Source organism: Macrobrachium rosenbergii, chromosome 46, assembly GCF_040412425.1.
Source record: "Macrobrachium rosenbergii isolate ZJJX-2024 chromosome 46, ASM4041242v1, whole genome shotgun sequence".
In the NCBI taxonomy this organism is placed as follows: domain Eukaryota; kingdom Metazoa; phylum Arthropoda; class Malacostraca; order Decapoda; family Palaemonidae; genus Macrobrachium; species Macrobrachium rosenbergii.
The window spans coordinates 25,976,923-25,999,394 of NC_089786.1; the positions used below are offsets into that span (position 1 = coordinate 25,976,923).

Here is a 22,472-nt window from a genome sequence, read left to right on the forward strand (position 1 = left end):
AGATTGTTATAAGTCTTTGTAGTAATTGTTTTAATGTCTCTAGATAATCTTCGTTTATTATTTCATATTTAGCTGATTATTCTCTCGTTTAGCTACGGCCAGGCTTTGTGTAGTAATAGAATTCATCTCATGATTTTATTTCACATGCCAGACTGAAGGGAATATTTTTCGTTATTACCTATTTCCTTTTTCTTAAATTATTATTATTATTATTATTATTATTATTATTATTATTATTATTATTATTATTATTATTATTATTATTATTATTATTATTATTATTATTATTATTATTATTATTTGTACAGGCCGCGGAGGAGGATGAAGATGTAATGCTCCGCTTAGCATTCTTAGAAAGCAGGTCTTCAAACTACACGGTTGAGTTCTGTAGTAATGGCCAGCTCCCCTTCCTTGACGTCCTCGTCTGCAAAACCGACGTCGGCCTGAAAACCTGTGTTTTCATGAAGAAGACTAACCTCAGCCTCTGTCTTAACAGAGATAGTGAGTGTCCTTCAATAAATAAGAACACCACCATCAAAGCCTTCATAAGAATGGCTTTAATTCACTGTTCTTCTTGGCAGGTGCCCACCAAGAACTAGACCGTGCCTCCCAAGAACTTATAAATAACGGATTTCAAACAAACCAGTAATAAAGAAATACGTAAGACACTGGACTGGTAGCACAACAGCCATGAGGAGCCACAGCCTGATCCACAAAGAAGTGTTAGACTTTATTATAAGGCTAGAAGATGAACGTCCATTAAAACAATCATCACATATAATGTCTTCACCACCGGCATCAACTCCCTCGTTGGACCTCATCATTTATTATCAAAACAGAAATACAAGAAGCCTAATAATGAAAAACAACTTAGCTCCTCTGACGAGAGACCCTTTAAAACAGACTAATGTGGCATACCGATTCAAATGCCCAGTCCGTGGATGTCCCGACTCCTATATTTGTATGACCACCATGAAACTGGAAAAGAGGATCTCTTGCCATGCTCAAGAAGGTGCCGTAAAAATCCATAACAGAGATGCCCAGCATACTAGCATCACAAGGAATGCAATAGTGGGGTATACAGAAGTAACTGTACAGGCTCCTCACCCAAGATGCTTATGGCTGCTACAGGCGAACTTGTTACAGCAGGAGAAGCCCCTATTGAAGATTACTCAAGAAGTGCTCTTCCTTTCTGCTAACATTAGGTGGCCTATAGCTCATATAACTATTAGGCTTGTGCCAGACACCACAATAAGCGATATTCCCTAGGCAACCAATCATAATATTCACCAGGTAATACCAGATAGTGACGTCACACACCAGCCCCTCTGCTCAGCAAGGCTGCAGCAGCAAGACCATCAACCTTAAGTTTTTAACTTGCGAGGAAGTCTAGCCAGCCAATCAATGGCTCAAAATCCCTCCTCAGCCAATCAATGGTCAGCTGACTATCTCGTATATAATGAGCAGGACTCACCACAAATATGTATATATGTATATATGTATATATATATATATATATATATATATATATATATATATATATATATATATATATATATATATATATATATATATATATATATATATATATATATATATATATATATATATATATATATATATATATATATATATATATCTATATGTGTGTGTGCTTGTGTGTATATAGAAGTCTTTGGTCTTGTGTGAACTGGAAGCTAATATATTTATATACAAGCTGACCAACCCAGCGCTGCCCGGAAAACTCTGAATGGCATTCAATAAACCGTCTGTCATTCTCCCTCTAGCTTGGCCCTAACACCCCCAAGTTTACCACCAGTCATTTCTTCTGTCAGTTCATCGAAACTGCCATTAAAACTTGCGTGTATACAATAGTTTGTGGGCAGAGACAGTTCACTCACCAGAACGGATGAACTGATGGCATTACCTAAATATGTTCCAACCGACTGACAGGTAATTTCTTGTGTGGACAGGGTAGCTCCAGTTTCGTAACAGTTTACCACTGTAATTCATCTGGGAAGCATCTCGGATGCTCTGATCAGAATATGAATAAATTATGTACAGACTTATTCATTTTCATGTGCTACAGACAATTTGTTGTAGGCCTAGGACAATGATGTCTTTTTATGATGTGTTACTATATTGAAAGTAAATTTCACTCTCCACATCATGAAAAAATGAACCAAACCCTCAGTTCTAATTTAAATTCATTCATTAATATTGTATGAGAATAGATGTCTTTTTTTTTATATAGATTCAGTCTATACTGTTACACCTTTTTACTTCTTCCCTATTATTAATTAAAAATTACTGCAAGAACTAGCCTTCCAACCCCTCATCATAATAAGAATTTTTTATATTGGTTTTAGGGACGTTTTTAACATAACATAATAAAGTATAGCTCATTATCTTTACAAGGACATAAAATTCCTTAACACAGAATTATGTATAAAGTTACACGTACGACATCTATGATCTTGGTCAATTCGTACAGTAACGTAATCATGAATCAAAAAAAATCTTTCTCTTGTTGGGGAAAAGCTAGGCAATCAGTATTTATTGTTTTGAATAAATATGCATTGATAAAAGATGGAAATGAATATATATTTAAAGGACACATATATGCATTTCATAGCTTCAATGCTTTAAGATGTTATCGTGGAAAGGTTAGGAGCGAGAACGAACTAGGGCGAGAGATTTGATGCAAGATTGCTGAAACAGTGAATAGTTTGATTCCTCTGCTCTTTGCGCGAGAAGCTCAGCAATATTAGAGATCAGGTGATCTCCGAAGCGCTATGTATGTTCGTGAGTACGTGCGTTACTTTGATCTAGATTATGCCAAAATCTGCCCTAAAAGTGAGTTTGATCGTTCATTAACGTGACAGAACTGCAGTTGTCCAGTCATAACTTTGGAGTGGTTCCAGGCTTTGAAAATCGGCAGATAAGGTAGAGTCTCAAATCTCTGTTTTTATTGGAGAAAATTGAACGTGTGATTTTTACCATGACTTTCTAATCATTATGAACTTATGAACTGGTGTGGGAAATTTAATATGAATATTCATACCTCTTTTATATTATTATTTTGTTATGTTACGTTTGCCATATCTTGGCTATGCATTTTACACTTTCCATTATTGTGTTTTGTATTTCATGTATTTTTGGGAGTTTTCTATCATGTTTAATTCTTTCGACAGATGTCTGTGGACTGGTTGGAATAACATGTGGACTTGGAGGTTTGATAACGAGGACATGCAAATCATTTGCAATGTCAGTCTCTTCATGTGGTAGACTGTTTTTTTGACATGACTTTTAGTTATTGATTTGGGAGTATGTGAGATTTTGGGTATTTCCAGGCTATTAGCCATAATGAGACTTCTTTAATCAGAAGTGCTTTGCAGTTTAGAGTTTAGTTATCTGACTCGATAATTCATTTATTATGCATTTTAATCTTTGCTTTGTTTTATTCATTTCTTGTTGGGTTATTTGAACAATAAACCTATTTTTGTAGGAACGATTGTGTTTCTTTAAATAGTCCATTTAATTGCTTTGAGAGAATGAGAAAGGTCATCAACACAGCTTGGTAAACGATGAGAGAGAGAGAGAGAGAGGGATTCGGGCTGAGAGAGAGAGAGAGGGGGGAAAAGTGCTAGTGAGATTAGGGTCGAACCTTTTTACGTCCTTTTCCTGAAGTTATATCGCTAAAGATCAAGCTGGTACACTTCCAAAAGAAGTGTGGTCTGTTCCCTGTAACAGAGTTTAATGGTGGCAGCGTTTAAAAAGTTAAATAGTTTTAATTAGGGTAGCGAAAGAGGGAGATTACTAATAGACTAATTGATAACGTTGATGCCCGAGGGCTCTCGCGTATTTGCGCTGGCAGAAAGATAGAGTCAGTGTTGAATGACTGAGTGTCGAGTTACGTGTGTAATACGGGGAATCTTTTTTTCGTCTTTATTCGAGTATTGGGAGTGGGGAGTTGTGAAATAGATCTGGGTGATCTCTAGAGCAATTTTGGGATTAACAAAATACCCAAATAAGTGTGAATAGTGGCGATTGTGAGTTAATTAAGCAAAGTGGTGATTCAACAAAAATCACGCTTGTGTTCCTCTGCTTCGTCTTCGAGTGGGTGATGTCACAGGTTAGCAAGTCACGAGTGATAAGTGCTCCGTTTTCTTTCAAATTGGTGAGTACCCCATTCTCGTCAGTTGCGCAGAACTCCGTTTTCTGTTCTTCTTTTAGAGGGTAACTTTTGCCTTTCTCTAGTGTTCTTTTGGTTTCTTTTTTTATGTTGTTACGCTCAGGGCGTGTAATCACTTACAAAATGCCGGACGATGCAGCAAGCACATCCCAATCAGTTGTGGTGCATAAAGTGACAACGTTAGCGCGGAATTACTAATTTTAAAGGTTAGTTGACGGGAAGCCAACCCAAAATATAGAAACTTTCATTGAGTCAGTGAACAATTATCTGAATTCCAAGAAAATTACGAATGGCGCTGAAGCTTTAACAGAGGCTAAAGCATTTCTGGATTTGGATAAAGGAGATATTGGGAAACGAGGCACGCAGTTTCAATTCAGAAGGTGTAAAACTTGGAATGAACTGCAGAAATTTCTACGAGCTACTTATGCAATAACTGGAGTTCAACGTGAGTGTGCAGTTCGGAATTTGCGAGCGTTTCTCAAAATAAAGAAGGGCAACGATTCACTGGTCACATACAGTGCAATTTCTTTGATGTAGTAGGTGAGTTAAAGAAATCTATAACAGGCTCTCCATGGGTAACTGGAAATAATATCTCCTTAGATAATTTTGAAAGATTGTTACACTTTGCTTGCCTTTTAACGTCAGTCCCAGATGTAATTGTAGATAGTTTTGACAAAAGAATTGATCTGGATACAGACGAATCCTCTTTGTTTGCACAGATTAATAAAAATCTATCAAAATGCCCGACACTGGACAGTAGTTTTGTACAGGGAGGTGCAAAGATGTCTGCTGCTGTTTTGAAACCACAGAACAATGCTAGTCCCTCGCATTTGGGTTATGTGAGAGGGCGAATCGGAAAGTAATCGAAGCTTTGCGCATGACGGTGGGTGGTTCCGATACACATTGGGACAGATCTTTGGATGAAGTGCGATATAGTATCAATACTATGACGAATGACACAATTAAGATATCTCCAGCAGAAGCTTTGTATAGGTACAAGTTGAAAGGACCTTTTGATTTGTTACCAGAGCGAGTTCAAGGTGATGTTACGGTCACTTCGTTGATAAATACAGCGAGAGAAAGATTTGCACCTATCAGTAAGTAACTTGAACTTAGTTTGCGTGCAATGGTAGAGAAAAGTAACACGAAATCGAGGGGAGTAGCTTTTCGATGGATGATAGAGTGTTTGTTAAAGTGAATGTTAGGAATGATCTGAATTATAAATTAAGTCCGAAGTTCCACGGACCTTTTGAGATTGTAGAGATCAAAAGAGGGAATAGATTTGTAGTTAAAGATGTAATTACCGGTGTGACGAAATTAACTCATATTTCAAAGTTGAAGCAAGTTGGGATGTAATGGAACATTTGTATATAGTCATGTAAGGGGATGTTTGTATATAGTTAGAGGGATAAATGTGTTGATGTTTGTATATATATGATATTTATTTATTTTTTTTTTGTCTCTTGTTCATTCTAGATGTTGAGTTTCTTAATCATTTGTTTTCGAATAATTTTAGGAATTGAGAAATGGGCTAATTTCATACAAGATTTGACCCGTGTGTTAGTGTGTTAGTGTGTTATTGTGTTATGGTGTTATGATGAGTTTTGTCATCTGACGCAATATGTGTGTTGCTTAGGATTTTTTTTTGGGGGGAGGTACTTAGTATATCGGACCGAACAAGTCTGATCTTTTTTTCGGGTTGGGATATCGAATTTGAGTATTTGGATTATTTTTCTTTCAGTTTTTTTTTTAAATGAAGGGAGCTGTATTGTGAGTAATTGTAGTTGTTAAGATCATGGGAGTGATTGCCATTACGTCAATTGCTATCTTGTTGAGAATTAGTCAGGTGTTGCGAGATATTTGCTAACCGGAGTAGAACTTTCATGTCTTTTACGTGATATGATACCTTTTAGTGTTTGGATAGGATTCTCGAGTATTTTTTTCCTGTTGGATAGAGTTATTTTTATGAGTGAGTTCCGTAGAGTTGTTGTGTGCTTAGTAGTGAGTTGACTGTGATTATTCTGAGATACACACTTGAATTAGTTCACATTAAGAGTGTTTGACTTTTGTATTAGTAGTTTTGTGTGGTTCAGTAACATGAGACCTTTTGTTATTAGACCTTTTTCGAGTGCTTTTGGGAGACTCATTAATGATATGGGATGGAGTAGAGACCATGTTCATTTTGGGAGATCAGTATCAAGGTTCATTTTTGATTATAAGACAAGTTGTACTTTAGTTAGAGAGAAGTACGTGTGTGACAGTAGTATTTTCCAGTTGCGAGTTGTATCTGTGGGTGGTTGTGAATTATCATTAGTTCATGGATAGACTCCAACAGAATGTGACTTTAGACAGTTTCTGCGAGATTACCACATTGTGTCCACAGAACCCTTACTGCCGTGTTTTGCAAGGGAGTGTGTGCAGTTACAATGATGTGCCAGAACAACAAGTCGACATCATTTGTTCTTCAAGGATCCAAGCTGTTTGATGCTGCATGCCGTGTGATGTCAACGAACTTCTTGGTTTTCAGCCGTGCTGTATTCAACAGTTCGAGAAGATAATTATCGTCATACGCATAACAAGCATTTGTAGTGGCGGTACCTACAACATAATGCCAATGACTGTTCCACTGTTGGAAGACATCGACGATCCCGTGATGTTCGAGTATCAGGAATATATTATGCCGACAATTTTAATTGTCTTAATAGCTATTTTACTGATAATTCTTGTTGTGTATAAAGCTTATTCGTGTTTGCAAGATTACATGTAAAGGCTCTAAGAACACAACCCCAGTGACTTTGGAAGTGCGTCATGAGAGCAGTCCTTAAAGCTGCAGTGCAGTAGACATTGCTAATTGAGCATAGCTCTATTTGTTATGGTTTATACATATGTTTTTTTTTATTTTTAGTTCGCCATTAAGAGAGCGAACGCTCTTATGGGGTGAATAGCTCTATTTAAAGGACACATATATGCATTTCATAGCTTCAATGCTTTAAGATGTAATCGTGGAAAGGTTAGGAGCGAGAGCGAACTAGGGCGAGAGATTTGATGCAAGATTGCTGAAACAGTGAATAGTTTGATTCCTCAGCTCTTTGCGCGAGAAGCTCAGCAATATTGGAGATCAGGTGATCTCCGAAGCGCTATGTATGTTCGTGAGTACGTGCGTTACTTTGATCTAGATTATGCCAAAATCTGCCCTAAAAGTGAGTTTGATCGTTCATTAACGTGACAGAACTACAGTTGTCCAGCCATAACTTTGGAGTGGTTCCAGGCTTTGAAAATCGGCAGATAAGGTAGAGTCTCAAATCTCTGTTTTTATGATTTTTACCATGACTTTCTAATCATTATGAACTTATGAACTGGTGTGGGAAATTTAATATGAATATTCATACCTCTTTTATATTATTATTTTGTTATGTTACGTTTGCCATATCTTGGCTATGCATTTTACACTTTCCATTATTGTGTTTTGTATTTCATGTATTTTTGGGAGTTTTCTATCATGTTTAATTCTTTCGACAGATGTCTGTGGACTTGTTGGAATAACATGTTGACTTGGGGGTTTGATAACGAGGACATGCAAATCATTTGCAATGTCAGTCTCTTCATGTGGTAGACTGTTTTTTTTTACATGACTTTTAGTTATTGATTTGGGAGTATGTGAGATTTTGGGGATTTCCAGGCTATTAGCCATAATGAGACTTCTTTAATCAGAAGTGCTTTGCAGTTTAGAGTTTAGTTATCTGACTCGATAATTCATTTATTATGCATTTTAATCTTTGCTTTGTTTTATTCATTTCTTGTTGGGTTATTTGAACAATAAACCTATTTTTGTAGGAACAATTGTGTTTCTTTAAATAGTCCATTTAATTGCTTTGAGAGAATGAGAGAGGTCGGGTGGATGAGCTTCGGTAAACAATGAGAGAGAGAGAGAGAGGGATTCGGGCTGAGAGAGAGAGAGAGAGAGAGAGAGAGGGGAAAAAAGTGCTAGTGAGATTAGGGTCGAACCTTTTTACGTCCTTTTCCTGAAGTTAGATCGCTAAGATCACGCTACGTACACTTCCAGAAAAGTGTGGTCTGTTCCCTGTAACATATATATCATTCTCAAGTTAAAAACTAAGAAGAAATGAATAATTTAATGAGGAAATTCGCATTTAAACGAACAAAAAAAGGAAATATCGTAAATGCTGACCTTGGTCTTAACCAGGAGATACTTAGGATACAATGTCCATTGGCTATATAAATATTAAATTATTATTACAATTTTAGACACCGTAAAAAGTGTTGCATCTGTTTTCGGTTTCCTGTATGTGTTAACAAACTTGCTTCAATTTCTTTTGACGTTTCTGAGGGAGAGTGTAGGCTGAAGTCTGAATGGTCTAATATAGAAATTGTCGATAGAGAGTGATTTTTTAGTGGATTAAGTACTTAGACATGATGATGGTAATACCGCAAGGTACTTCAGAAATTGTATTTTATTGGCTAGGTAAAGTTAAGGTATGTTTGGCTTAAGATGAACACTAGGAAAAATGTGTTATTTTCGTTGCGAGTAATTTTCTAACGAGGGGTAGTTTTATCACAGAAGCATTTCTGCTAATATGCATGCATGAATAGTGATGAATTTGTTTCGTCTCATCGATGAATTATTTCTTCTTCTCAAAAGCTGTGCTCATATCTACGAATTATGTGTGTGTGTGTGTGTATGTGTGTGTGTGTGTATGTGGTTTAAGTAATTAGATATTGTATGCTCCTCTTAATGGCCTCTGCTTCGAGCGTCACGGCAAGATTTCATAATACAAGGAAGGTGCACTTGAGGCAGGTTACTAAAAGGCGCCATTCCCATCAACAACATTTACAGGCATTAAGTCAAACACAGAAAGACAAGCTAATCTTGGTAAATAAGTACCTCATAATGCAAACAATGTTGAATAATTTTAATACCAAATAATATTGCACAAATTACAAGTTAACACTGAATAATAATAAAAAAAAATGTAGATTCAACATCCTCCCAACCATGGGGGTACACTGCTACTCCTAAGAAAACTCTTACCACATACACAGGTTATAAATCTAGTTTCACAGGTGATTTTACCAAGCGCCCTCTGTGAGTATAAGATATAGGCTCAACTCTGGATTGTGAAATATCAGGATCAGAGTCATCAGCATTCACATCAGAATTATTAGAAACGGCTTTAGGCAGAGATTCAGCAGTTACCTCGGAAACAATACAAGGTACACTATATTCGGCTTCTGTGTCCAAAACATTTGAACTCTCAAGATCATGCAAATTTTTTTACTGGTCTGTTAATAATACCTTTAGAAGTTTTAAGATCAACACTTCTTATCACACCATCTTTACCTGGATATACTTCTATAATAACACCAAGTGGCCAGGACAACCTACGAACATTATCTTCCTTGACTAATACCACAGAACCTTTCTTTACATAAAACTTAGATACAAAAACTTTTAATGGCACATGGTAAATTTCTTAAGCAATCAGAGCTCCATATTTCCCAAAACTTATCCAACTGTCTTTGCCAATCTTTAGAAGATACACAACAAGAATGCTCCTCAACAACTTCAGGCTGGACACCCGCAGTACAGCCAATAAGAAAATATGAGGGGGGGGTTCAATGGATTGGATGTATCAACCTCCTCACCCAGAAATGTCAAAGGTCTCGAATTAATGGAAGCCTCAACCGCATGAGGAGTAGTTTCCAATTCACATCTAGATAGGCATTTGACACCCAATGTCTTTTTCAGAGGAGACTTAACTGATCGGACTAGACGCTCCCACCAACCTCCCTACCATGGAGCACGGGGTACAATAAATTTCCACTGAGGAGCTAGTGGGCCATAGTGTTGCTGTAATAATTGAGAAACTCCAACAAATGTCTTTGCATTATCAGAATAAAAAATTGAAGGAAGACCACATCTTGCTGTAAACCTACGGATGGCAAGGAGACAATCTGGCATAGAGAGAGAATCAGTGAGTTCTAAGTGTACAGGACGAATGACAACACAAGTGAAAAGCAAAATATAGAATTTTTTTGAAGGGCAAATCTACACAAAACAATGGCCCAGCAAAATCTAATCCTGTTACAGAAAAGGGAGGTGCCGATTTAACTCTCAGTTCAGGGAGAGGAGCTACAGGTTGACTACAAACCTTGGAGTCATACCTGCGGCAACTTACACATTCTCTACACACAGTTTTGGCTATCCTTCGAAGTCGCACAATCCAATAACCAATTCTCAATGTGGACACAAGGGTAGAAACGCCAGAATGTTTCAGAAGAACATGTTGGAAACGAACTAAAGTCTTCACTACATGAGTAGAGGGAAGAATAATAGGATGTTTGCTTTCATAACACAGATCTGAATATTCTAAATGACCTTTAATTCTCAAAAGACCACCATTATCCAAAAAGGATCTAATTTGACTAAAGGGCTCCCCCTGTTAAGTGGTCTACCCTGAATCGGGGATTCAAATTCTCATGGATATGCTTCCCCTCGAACACAAAGGTACAATTTAGTCTTAGCTTTAGTTAATTCACAATATGATAAAGGACCAGAGCATTTAACAGATTGAGGTTTGCAATTATTAATAAATCTTAAGGTCCAAGCTACTATATTAAGGGCTTTCTGAAACTTAGTCCATCTAGAAAATTCAAATACTTGGGAAAATGAATCTTCAGTTATACAAGCTACTACATTTTCCTCAGAACTTTCATCCCTTAATGAAATCCTTACCTGTTCAGATTGGAACAAAGACAAAGACGCAGACTCTTGAAGCCACGGGGGACCTACCAGTCAAAGATCTGAAGCTACAAGGTGTTCAGCAAACACCACTCTAGAAATGAGGTCAGCAGGGTTATCCTTTCCTGGGCAATGATACCAACAATCAGGTGATGTTAAGCTCTGAATTTCCATGACTCAATTTGCTACAAATGGTTTCCATCTACCAGGGTCTCCTTTTATCCAGGACAGTGCAACTGTAGAGTCTGTCCAGCAATATGAAGTTACATCTTCCTTAAAACGAAGGACTGATTTGACAAAAACTAGAAGACGGGTACTAAGCATTGCCCCCAACAACTCCAAACGAGGCAGTGAGACCTTCTTTATAGGAGCTACCTTACCTCTGCTCATAATGAGGGAAGCTTTAAAGGAACCATCCTGGAAAGGAACTCTCAAATATACACAACCATCATATCCCTTTTCAGATGCATCCCAAAGGAATGAAGCTCTAAACCTGTTAGGTCTTTCCATGAAAGATCCTCAAAGTAACATCGCTGAACCTTCCATGAGCCAAGTTTCTCAAAACCCCTTAACCACCTTTGAAATTTATAATGCAACTCCTCAGGTAACACATCATCCCATTTAAGTCCAATTCTCCATGCATCCTCAAAAAGAATTTTGGCAAACATAACAAATGGCCTAATAAGTCCAAGAGGATCAAAACATCTGGTTATTAGGCTGAGAACACTTATCTTAGTGGACACCACACCCTTCTGAGACCCAACATTTACTTCACTAAATGAAAAATAATCATGAGTGGAAACCCACTGCTTACCCAGGATTTTTATAGATTTATTTCCACAACAGTCATTAGGGTTTTCATTAAATTTATTTGTTAAACTCATACAATTTGAATTCCATTTAGATAAGACACCTTCTTCAGACATAATCTTACAGGCTTTATCAAATTTTACACAAGCTTCAGTAATACTGTCAGCTCCCGACAGCCAATCATCCCCATACAGATTACTATTCAATTCGTCAACTACTTCAGAATTAGGATATGACTTTAAATGATGTTTAATTGTAGCATTCAACAAGAATGGCCTACTCTTGTTACCAAAGGGAACACGAACAAACCTCATTACATGGACAATGCCCTTATTTTGCCACAAAAACCTGTGAACATCTTGGTCTTCCCTCTGCACCTTGATTTGAAGGAAAGCTTTAGTTATGTCTGCTGTTAAAGCTACCTTCCATCTTCTAAATCGTATCAATACTTCAACAAGATCAGGATTGAGAGACGGTCCACATTCCAAACAGTCATTCAAAGAAATACCATTATAACTTAAAGCTGAAGCATCGAAGGCAGGTCTTACCTTGGTAAAATTACTACTCTCACGGATAACAGGACGATGCAGTAAGTTTTTAACAGAAATCTCAGAATGTGGCACTTCCTCAATAATGTCATCTTTTCCATATTCTTCAAAACCTCATCATAACTTTCCCTTGAACCAGGAGTTTTAACGAATTTCAAATTTAAATTTTCCAACCTCTTATGTGCTAGCTTTTCATTATTTTTCGAACTCTGTTTAGCAACATCAGATTTCCATGGTAAAGACACTTCATACCTACCATTAATAAACTATACATTATCAGAAAATTCCTGTAAAACAGTACTGGATGAAAACTCATTGGGTACAGCTTCTTTTGAAGAGATTCCCACAGATTCAAGATCCCAAAATTTATGTAAATCAAACTCAGATACATTATTTATACATAAAAGCTGTGAAGTTGCACTTACTCTGTCCAGAGGAATATTACAAGACCCTGATAAAACCCACCCAAACACAGATTCCTGAGCTACTAAATTTTAAGATTGCAGTTTTATTAGGTACCATAAATCTCCAATAGGCATTTAGGCCTACCAAAATATCAACATTTACATGGCGGTTCTTCATATAATCATCTGTTAATTGCAATTTAGAAAATGCCATTACCTCCTCATCAGGAACACTAGGGCGGAACAATGGTGCGCAATTGTCAGGTATTTCGGCTGCCATTAAAGAATGACTCTCACCCTTATAACTAACTAAACTTATCTCATACACACTACATTGGTTACTCTTGGAAGCCTTACCTCCTCCAAATGAAGAAAATGATATGTACTGTGAAGTTATCCACTTAGGCCTTACCCTTTTTACAAATTTACTGGAAACATAAAACCTATCAGACCCTGTGTTAAATAGTAGTGTAGCTTCACATATACCCTTTTTCCCCAACACCTTAACCTTTGCGGTCTGCAACACACTGCGTGATTGAGTTAACACTGTTATTTAGGTTAGGTTCACAATGAGCTACCCCAACATGAGTAACATTTACATTAATATTATCCTGAAACATAGCACCACTTACATTTTGATCATTCTTATTATACACTTTAGTCTTATTGCCCGTGAAGCATAAAACATTATGTTTTCTATTACACTTTATACATTTTGATTGGCAACCTCTGGAAATATGACCTTTTTTTCAAACATCTGAAACTCAGTTTAGCACTCCGAATGGCCTCTTCACATTCAGCAATGGAAAGTTTCAAGATACCAAAACAATTTTCACTCTTGTGATTTTTACCACAAAACATACATTTATAAAAGAACACCTCCGAAGAGGTCTGAAGAGCAGAGGCAGAACCTTGAAATTTACTGCTTTTCTCAGATTCAACACTATGGTTATCAGTCTTTACTGCATTGATATCCTTAAATGTATCTGACCTTTCTCGGCACTATTTCTCTCTACAAAAATTTCAATAACCAATCTAGGTCCCTTTCATGTCCAGATCCTTCTCTGGACCACTCCAAAACGAATGTCAGGAGGCAATCGAGACAGGATAACAGGAGTCATAAATACCCCATACTGGTTACCATTAACTCCTGATGCCTCTAAACTACGTACATTTGTTAAAAGTTCGTCCTGTAATTTCCACAAAGAGGAAACATTTCTAGAACTAGGATTCTTAGCAGGCATAGTGATATTAAGAAGGGCCTGAATATGTGCAAAAATAATACGTTCAGGCCTACCAAACCGTTCCTTTAACATTTTACAGGCTATGGGGTAATTAGCACTAGTCTGGGATAACCCCTGTATTACTGATTTTGCCTCCTCTTCTAACAGTGACTGTAAATAACAGAATTTACTAATAATGGGGATATCAGAATCATCTACTAATGCCACAAATCTGTCCCAAAATGACTGCCATTCAGTCAAAACTCCACTAAACTTAGGTAATTCTAATTTAGGCAGTCGCATATTACATTGACCTAACGAATCCGCAGATCCACTCTCACTTGGTGGCTTCTTAAGTTTCTCCATGGCTAATAACCTTTGGGCAGCCTGTATTCTAGGAACCCTTACCTGCCGCCGAAACTTATCAGCATACTCAATGTCTTCTAAGTCCTGTGAGTCACCAATTTCTAGCTCCAGGGCGGACTGCACTTCATCCAAATGAGCTAGACGTCGATCAAAGTCATCCACAGCATCTTGCAGTTCTACCTTGCTCAGTTCTCGATCGCCAAGCAAATCCATCAATGCATTCGACGAACGGGTCATCCATCCACGGGCGGCCGACCGGCTCTTCCTCAGCTTTCTTTCCTTCATCTTGCTTTATTTATCTGGGTTGGGATTCTGCATACAGCCAAAGAAATCCTGGGTTCTGGACACTAAAATGTACACTCCTCTTAATGGCCACTGCTTCGAGCGTCAAGGCAAGATTCCGTAATACAAGGAAGGTGTTCTTGAGGCAGGATACTTAGGGTGACCAGACGTCCCCATTTGCGGGGGACAGTCCCCCATTTCGAATCTCTGTCCACCCAAAAATTACTACCTTCGGTAGACGTACTAATGTCCCCCTTTAGGGAATTTGCCCGTCATGTGTCCCCCGTGCATATCCAATCGTAATAAATTGCTAATTGTTCAAAAATAAGAGTCAAGATATTTTTTCTCGAAACCTCAAAGGCTCTTGCATAAGTACCCATAGAATGTATGAATTGTACCCCATTTTCTTTAACTAAATAAAAGTAACTGAAAACAAACGCACCATTTATACACGTAAGATATGACCAGTAACCTCTGCTGCACTCGTCCATGTATGTCTGAGTCCATCCACTGCGGTGTTGGTAGTCTATTAGCAATCAAGTAGCACTCAAACGAGGACGACATCATTGCATCCAAAAGGAAGCGCACTTTCAATAAAGAATTAGAAGGTGAATGTCCTCTTATAAAAAAAGCAAACCGTGAAAGTTATGTCAAGTCTTTAAAGTGCATGTCGTATTTCCCGATAACAAACGGGGATAATATGAAATATGCAGAACGAAGGATTTGCAGAAAAAGAAAAGAATTTGGCAGCAGCAGAAGGAACTTGGGCTTATCATGCAATGCAACACAGCTTTTTATTGCGTTCTATGGATTGCACTTCCAAACTTATTAAAAAGTGTTTTGATAATTCGTTTGCATGCGCTCGCACCAAAACGGAGGCAATTTTGAAGAACGTTTTCCTGCCTGACGCCTTAGAATCCTTAAAAGAGGATTTGTCTCAGATAAATTGCGTGACATTATATTGTGACCGCTCTAATCAAGGAAATTTTAAATTATGCCCCTTATTGGTTGATACTCTTTACCCTGCCAAGTTGTCAAGGTTAAAATTTTGAAAGTTAAAAATCTAGTTGGAGGAACGAGTGAAATACTTGCAGACTATATAAAAGAATTGTCTTCTAAATTGTTGGCACTGTGTGCTGAAAACACAAATTGCAACTTTGGTGGATCATCAATGGGAGGTAAAAATATTGTGTTTAACCGGATGTAACAAATCTAGGAGGAAAATTAATTGGTGTTAATTGCGCCGCTCATAAGTATGAAAGCTGCATCGGACTGTCTGCCTGTAGATGGAAAAGTAATAACAGTGAAGATATTCTCTTTTTGCTACATTTATACTCGTATACTGTTAGAGTAGAGCTACTGCAATAAATTTGTGAAAATGCTGATGTATGCTATCAAATTTATTAGGATATAGTAAGATAAGGTGGCTTGCTTGAAGACCAGCTATTGAGAAGATTCTGAAGCCATTCAAACCGTTGAAAACATATTTTTGTCACAGGACAAGACCAGTGTCCCAGGTTTCTTAAACAGTTCTTTGAGGATCCAGTTGCTGAAGCGTGGTTTTTTTTTTTTTTTTTACACAAAGTACAGTATTCCATGATTGCACACTGAAGGTCGAGTCCCAAAAAGTTTCTTTGATGGAAGTTTCTTGTATTTTAAGAGATTTTAAAATGAAGTTATCAGACAGATAAATGAGCTATTCATCCCAATCATAATAAATAAGATGATTCGAGATTTAGAAGGGAAAGGGCATGATATAGGGCATTTTAAAAGCGTAGTTAAATTATTTTACGGAACTTGCATTGAATACTTGAATCAGTGGACCCGACCGTTTGAAGACGTGAACAATTTTGAATGGATCCTTCTTCAAAATAAATCAGTATCATGGTCTCAAGTTCAAGAAGTATTGAATTTTATTCAAGAGACAAAACCTAATTTGACACTGGATGACAATGGACTTTTTGGTGAGATTATGTATGTTAAGGAGTTTTTGACAAATAACAAAATTCAGGAATGGAAAGACAATGATTCGGAAGTGGATAAGAAATGGGTAGAGATTTTCTCTCACTTTCGTAATAAAAATATTCCTTTTAAAAACATTTCAAAGCTTGTTGAGATTTGCCTGTGTCTCCCTGGGTCAAATGCTCCAGCAGAGAGAGTATTCTCTTGGACATTAGAAAAACCACTTGCAGGTAACTACATTGAAGTCTGGACTAATAGTGAAATGCAATTTCGACTTGAATTGCGCTGACATTTATGATTATCTTAAAACTCGACCCTCACTCCTTAGGAAAATAAAATCTAGCCAGAAATACACTTAAGAGTAAGGGTTAATGTAAAAACGTTTTTGTTTAATTTTACTATTCATAGAATCATGTCTATAAGTTTCTCTTTTATGCTATAAACGCATATATTTTACTATTGAAAGTAGTAATTGCTCTGATTAAATGCTTGCTGAATCATACTCTTTCATTTATTCAAATGTTTGTATATATATCTAAATATGTATTTTTTGGAGAATAAATCTCATTACGTCGGGATGAAAAGATTAGGTAGCTGCAACTCTCTCTCTCTCTCTCTCTCTCTCTCTCTCTCTCTCTCTCTCTTATATATATATATATATATATATATATATATATATATATATATATATATATATATATATATATATATATATATATATATATATATATATATATATAATCAGGGTTATGCCTATACAGAGGATATACGTACTTGTTAATTTATACGGGTATCCCCCTTTCACCTCTCAAATAAATGGTCACCCTACGTATATATGAAAATTTAGGATTAGTCAACTTGACACCTGTTCTATAGCTAACCCTCTCGTTGAGAGTCCAATGTCACTTTGACTAAACTCCGTGTGAAACCGACGTACTTCCCAAGATTACATCTAGGGCAATTAAATAAATATAAGACTCCTGAGGTCATTAGTGGATCAAGTTTCTCCTTATGTTTAAATAGAGATCTAATATTCATTGGGTTGCAGGGTATTAGCTTTAATTCAGTGGCAGGTAAAAATTTCTCGACTAACAACTTCAATTCACGATAGAAATTTAGGTCATGAATAAATGGGACGCTTGCATATAATCGTAATTTTGGTACTGTTGGTAATTTAATTTTGGGATGGAAGATATTGTTTAAAAATTTGCAGAGGTGTTTATAAACAAGTTTGGATGGAAAGCAATTGTCAATGAAATATTGATGGAGGTATGTTATATATATATAAATAAATATATATATATATATATATATATATATATATATATATATATATATATATATATATATATATATATATATATATATATATATATATATATATATATATATATATATATATACTATTTATCACATCACCGTGATTCATATACAATCATACAAACGTCCTTTAATATCCAATTCACTCTACCTCGGATAATATATTTTCATATATACCGATATTTTTAGGTGATAATAAGTCCACCGTCCCGTGGGATCGAACCAGCGACGGACAGGGGAATCAGGACTATGACACACTAACCAGTCGGCCGTAACATATATGAAAATATATTACTTCCGAGGTAGATGAATTGGATATTAAAAAGGACGTTTATATTTCTGATTATATATATATATATATATATATATATATATATATATATATATATATATATATATATATATATATATATATATATATATATTATATCACACATTACCACAGGTGAAAAATAAGAAACAGGGTGTAGGTCTGACCGGTTTCGACTTTATTTCAAGCCATTGACAAAGGACTGATACAGAGTATGAAAGTCCTTCGCCAATGGCGTGGAAATAAAGTCGAAACCGGTCAGACCTACACCCTGTTTCTTATTTTTCACCTGTGATAATGTGTGATAAATGAATCACGTACAAAAGTGATAATTATCATATATATATATATATATATATATATATATATATATATATATATATATATATATATATATATATATATATATATATATATATATATATATATATATATATATATTGGAGGCAAAGTTTTTTTGTACATAAATTTCGTTGAATTCTATGGCTTTTTGATTGTTGATCAACTTCTTATTGTCTGGACAATATTTTCTGAATCTTCTATGTTCTTCCAAATTCAGTTGATGCACAAAAAAAAACAAGAGTAACTCTCTGTTCCATTTACTATACAAACAACACCACAGCTGTTCCGGCACTCGTCGTGGCCTCTTCAAAGTGTATAATCTGGACATATCGTCTTATTGTTTGGTTACTGTGTGCGGACGGATATGTAGCATGGAAAACAAAAATAATGCAATAAATCATTATAATATAAATAAGTACAAAATAAACAATTTTAATTTATTCACAGTTATTAAAATTACAGTGCAATAAAATTTATACTAAAAAAATAATTTACTTTGTGAAAAATAATGAAAACAAAACCACGTGTTCTGGTGGCAACAAACTAAACAGAAATGGAAAAGCAGCTATTATACGGATTACGGGGGTAGGGGGAGTTGGAATGGGGCGGTGGAGGAGAGGGAAAGCGTGTGATATGTCTCTCTCCCCAACTTCCAGCTCCCCCTACCCCCGTAATCCGTATAATAGCTGCATCTCCATTTCTGTTTTGTTTGTCGCCACCAGAACACGTGGTTTTGTTTTCATTATTTTTCACAATGTAAATGATTTTTTTTAGTATAAATTTTATTGTATTGTAACTTTAATGCCTGTGAATAAATTAAAATTCTTTATTTTGTGCTTATTGATATTATAATGATTTATTGTATTACTAGTGTTATGGATGCTACATATCCGTCCGCACACTGTAACAGAACAACAAGACGCTATGTCCAGATTATACACTTTGAAGAGGTCACGACGAGTGACGGAACAGCTGCGGTGTTGCTTTTATAGTAAATGGAACAGAGAGTTAATCTTCGTTTTTTTGTGCATCAACTGAATTTGGAAGAACGTAAAAGATTCAGACAATATTGTCCAGTTAATAAGAAGTTGATCAAAAATCAAAAAGCCATAGAATTCAACGAAATTTGCATATAAAGAAAACTTTGCCACACACACACAACACACACACACACACACATATATATATATATATATATATATATATATATATATATATATATATATATATATATATATATATATATATATATATATATATATATATATATATATATATATATATATATATATATATATATATATATAATATATATATACACACTTACATACACACACACACACATGTAACAAATATTTATAAACATGTATGCACATAAAATATATATTTATATATCTATATATGCATATACACATGCATACATACACAACTCTATATATATAAATATATATATATATATATATATATATATATATATATATATATATATATATATATATATATATATATATATATATATATATATGTATGTAGTATGTATTATGTGTGTTTGTGTGTGTGTACCAGTACTTGTAAGAAATATCTAATGCAGAGAGAACGAAGGAAAGAGTTGAGGCAAGTGGACCTGTGTACTTTGTATCTCTGTATCTCTTTTTATTACTTTTGGAAGGAGATGAGAATCAGATGGTGGAGGATCTAGTTCAGGCAGACGAGAGAATGGCCCATGAAGCCCGATTAAAAGCCCCATCACGAGTCAGACGACAATGAAAATGAAGAGGAAAAAACCTACGAGGACAGTGAAGAGAATGAACAAGAAGAGGATGAAAATTCAGGGAAACTGGGAAAGAACAAAGGGGAGAAAAAGCCCTGATTAACCAAAATTGTGAAGGATTTTGACCGGTCACCAGTTGATGCTGGAGCATCGTGTTCCAGGAGACGCTGCGATCTCCTTGGCCCAGTCGGTGAGGCTGGCTGGAGGATGGGTGTGTGGGAGGTGGGGGGGCCTCCCTTTTGCTGGGCGCTGCCGGGGGGAGCAGCAGTCAACACCCATCCTGCAGTCAACCCCATCGAATGGGCCGAGATGATCGCAACGCCTCTGGAACACGATGCTCCAGCACCAACTGGTGACCGGTCACAATCCTTCACAATTTCGGTTAATCAGGGCTTTTTCTCCTCTTTGTTCTTTCCCAGTTTCCTTGAATTTTCATCCTCTTCTTGTTCATTCTCTTCACTGTCCTCGTAGGCTTCTTCCTCTTCATTTCCATTGTCGTCTGACTCGTTCTCTTCATGGCTTTACTTCCGGGAAACTAAAGATCTTGGAACGCTTTATCTGCCAAGTCCTTGATCGACTCCCTGACAGCGTCGTATTCTCGTCTTTCGTCGGCATCACAGAGGAGATCGTTGGCAAAGTTGATCTTCTGCATAATTTCCTTCAAGCGTTCTCGCTCTTCGTTGGACCCGCGGCACTTGTCAGGGTTGAATTTGAGTGTCCGCTTCTTGTAGGCCCACTCTATCTCCTTCGAAGTCGCATCCTCTGGAACACCTAAGATGTAGTATGGGCAGCCATGGCGTTGCATTTTTTGCACGGTCTTTGCGGCCGCAACTAAATCTTCTCGATCCTTCAATTCCTCAAGCTGGACTACAGCTTCACTGTGTCTGCCAAGCAACAAAAGACAGAATCCGAGTTTTATCCTGCAGTCCACTTGATCGTCGTCCATATGCAGTACTCTGAGGAAACATTCACTTGCTTGTTCAAGGTGTCCAAGCTTACAGAATACGTTTCCTATTCCCTCGATCTCTTCCATCAAACCGGTATTGTTATGTTTTTCATTTTCGATACAATTATTGATCACGGTCTCTTTGCATTTTCTTTTCGCTAACTTCTTCTTCTTATTCCGTTTTTCATTCTCCTGTTGAACGGGCTGAACTGTTTCTTCCGGGACATGGACCTTCTGCTGTAGACCTAGACTCTTCTGTGCCTCATCACCGTGATTTCTCTCTAGATCACGATTTCTTGCGAGAACAGATACTTCTGGCTGTGAGGGAAGCAATCTCTCGTCGAGCTCTGTGGTCGCCTCGATCCGTCTTTTCCTCTCGGCTTCGTGGGCCTTCACCTTCTCTTCGAGGTAGCCACAGTAAAAGTCATTGTCCACAGCTTGAGAGCGCAATTCCTCCAGTTGTTTTCGGTTCCTGTGACATTCTTCCTCTTTAGCTGCAAGTTGGTCGTTTAGATTTGCTACTTCCTTGGACTTCTGGATCAATGCCTCCTCCATTTCCTCAATTTTCTTCATCAGCCGTTCATTCTCCTGTTCAGCAAGGTCGCGATGTCTCCCTGGCTTTTCACAGTTATGCAATTCTTCCTTCGTTCTCATTAGGGCTGCTTCGTTACAATTCCTGGTGTTGATTTCATCAAGGAGGAAACAATTCTCCTCCTTACCATCTTTCCTTTCGTCCTTCAAGAGAGAAATCTTTCCGGCAGTGCAGAATTCGTCGTCGTCGTCGTCGTCGTCGTCCATCGGTGCGGTAGGATCTTGAGTAATCTGGAGAGCCTTCTGGCCTTCAATGTACTGATGTACGTGGCCAACAAATCCTCCCAGGGCAAGAACTACCGCGATCTTAACAATAAACAATCCAATTTTCTGGATCCACTTTCTTTGTGTAACAGGTATCACTGATCTGGTAAGGATCAGAGCCATTAAGCTTTTCAAAACAAAGTTAACTTCACTAAGTGCAGTCATGGTTACCTTTCTCTCTACCCGATCAAAAGCTTAGAATTGGATAACGCCACTAGAGCTCCGGGAATTCCTCGAATCGTCACTTCTGCTCCGAGGCCATTCTATCTTGCTTCAGGAGATTCCTCAGGGAGCCTTCGGAAGGACTTGGAGTAACTGAAGGTCCCTGAAGATTTTAACGGCTTCAGAAACCTACAAATGGAGAAGACTTGAAGGACG

The 22,472-nt window shown here is 36.9% G+C and overlaps 2 protein-coding genes across 2 annotated transcripts; both read right to left on the reverse strand.

The window, feature by feature from the left end:
• Nucleotides 1-13,763: 13,763 nt before the first annotated feature.
• LOC136830418 (uncharacterized) lies at nt 13,764-14,591 on the reverse strand. Its single transcript, XM_067089955.1, has one exon. It carries the CDS (start codon nt 14,589-14,591, stop codon nt 13,764-13,766), a length of 828 nt encoding a protein of 275 aa, XP_066946056.1.
• A 6,237-nt stretch (nt 14,592-20,828) lies between these two features.
• Nucleotides 20,829-22,259, reverse strand: LOC136830419 (uncharacterized). Its single transcript, XM_067089956.1, has one exon. The coding sequence runs from the start codon at nt 22,257-22,259 to the stop codon at nt 20,829-20,831; it is 1,431 nt and encodes a 476-aa protein (XP_066946057.1).
• Nucleotides 22,260-22,472: the final 213 nt, after the last annotated feature.

What these genes read in the sequence shown, in the direction of transcription:
- LOC136830418 (XM_067089955.1), bottom strand. Translation starts at nt 14,591, where the DNA reads ATGAAGGAAAGAAAGCTGAGGAAGAGCCGGTCGGCCGCCCGTGGATGG.
- LOC136830419 (XM_067089956.1), bottom strand. Translation starts at nt 22,259, where the DNA reads ATGACTGCACTTAGTGAAGTTAACTTTGTTTTGAAAAGCTTAATGGCT.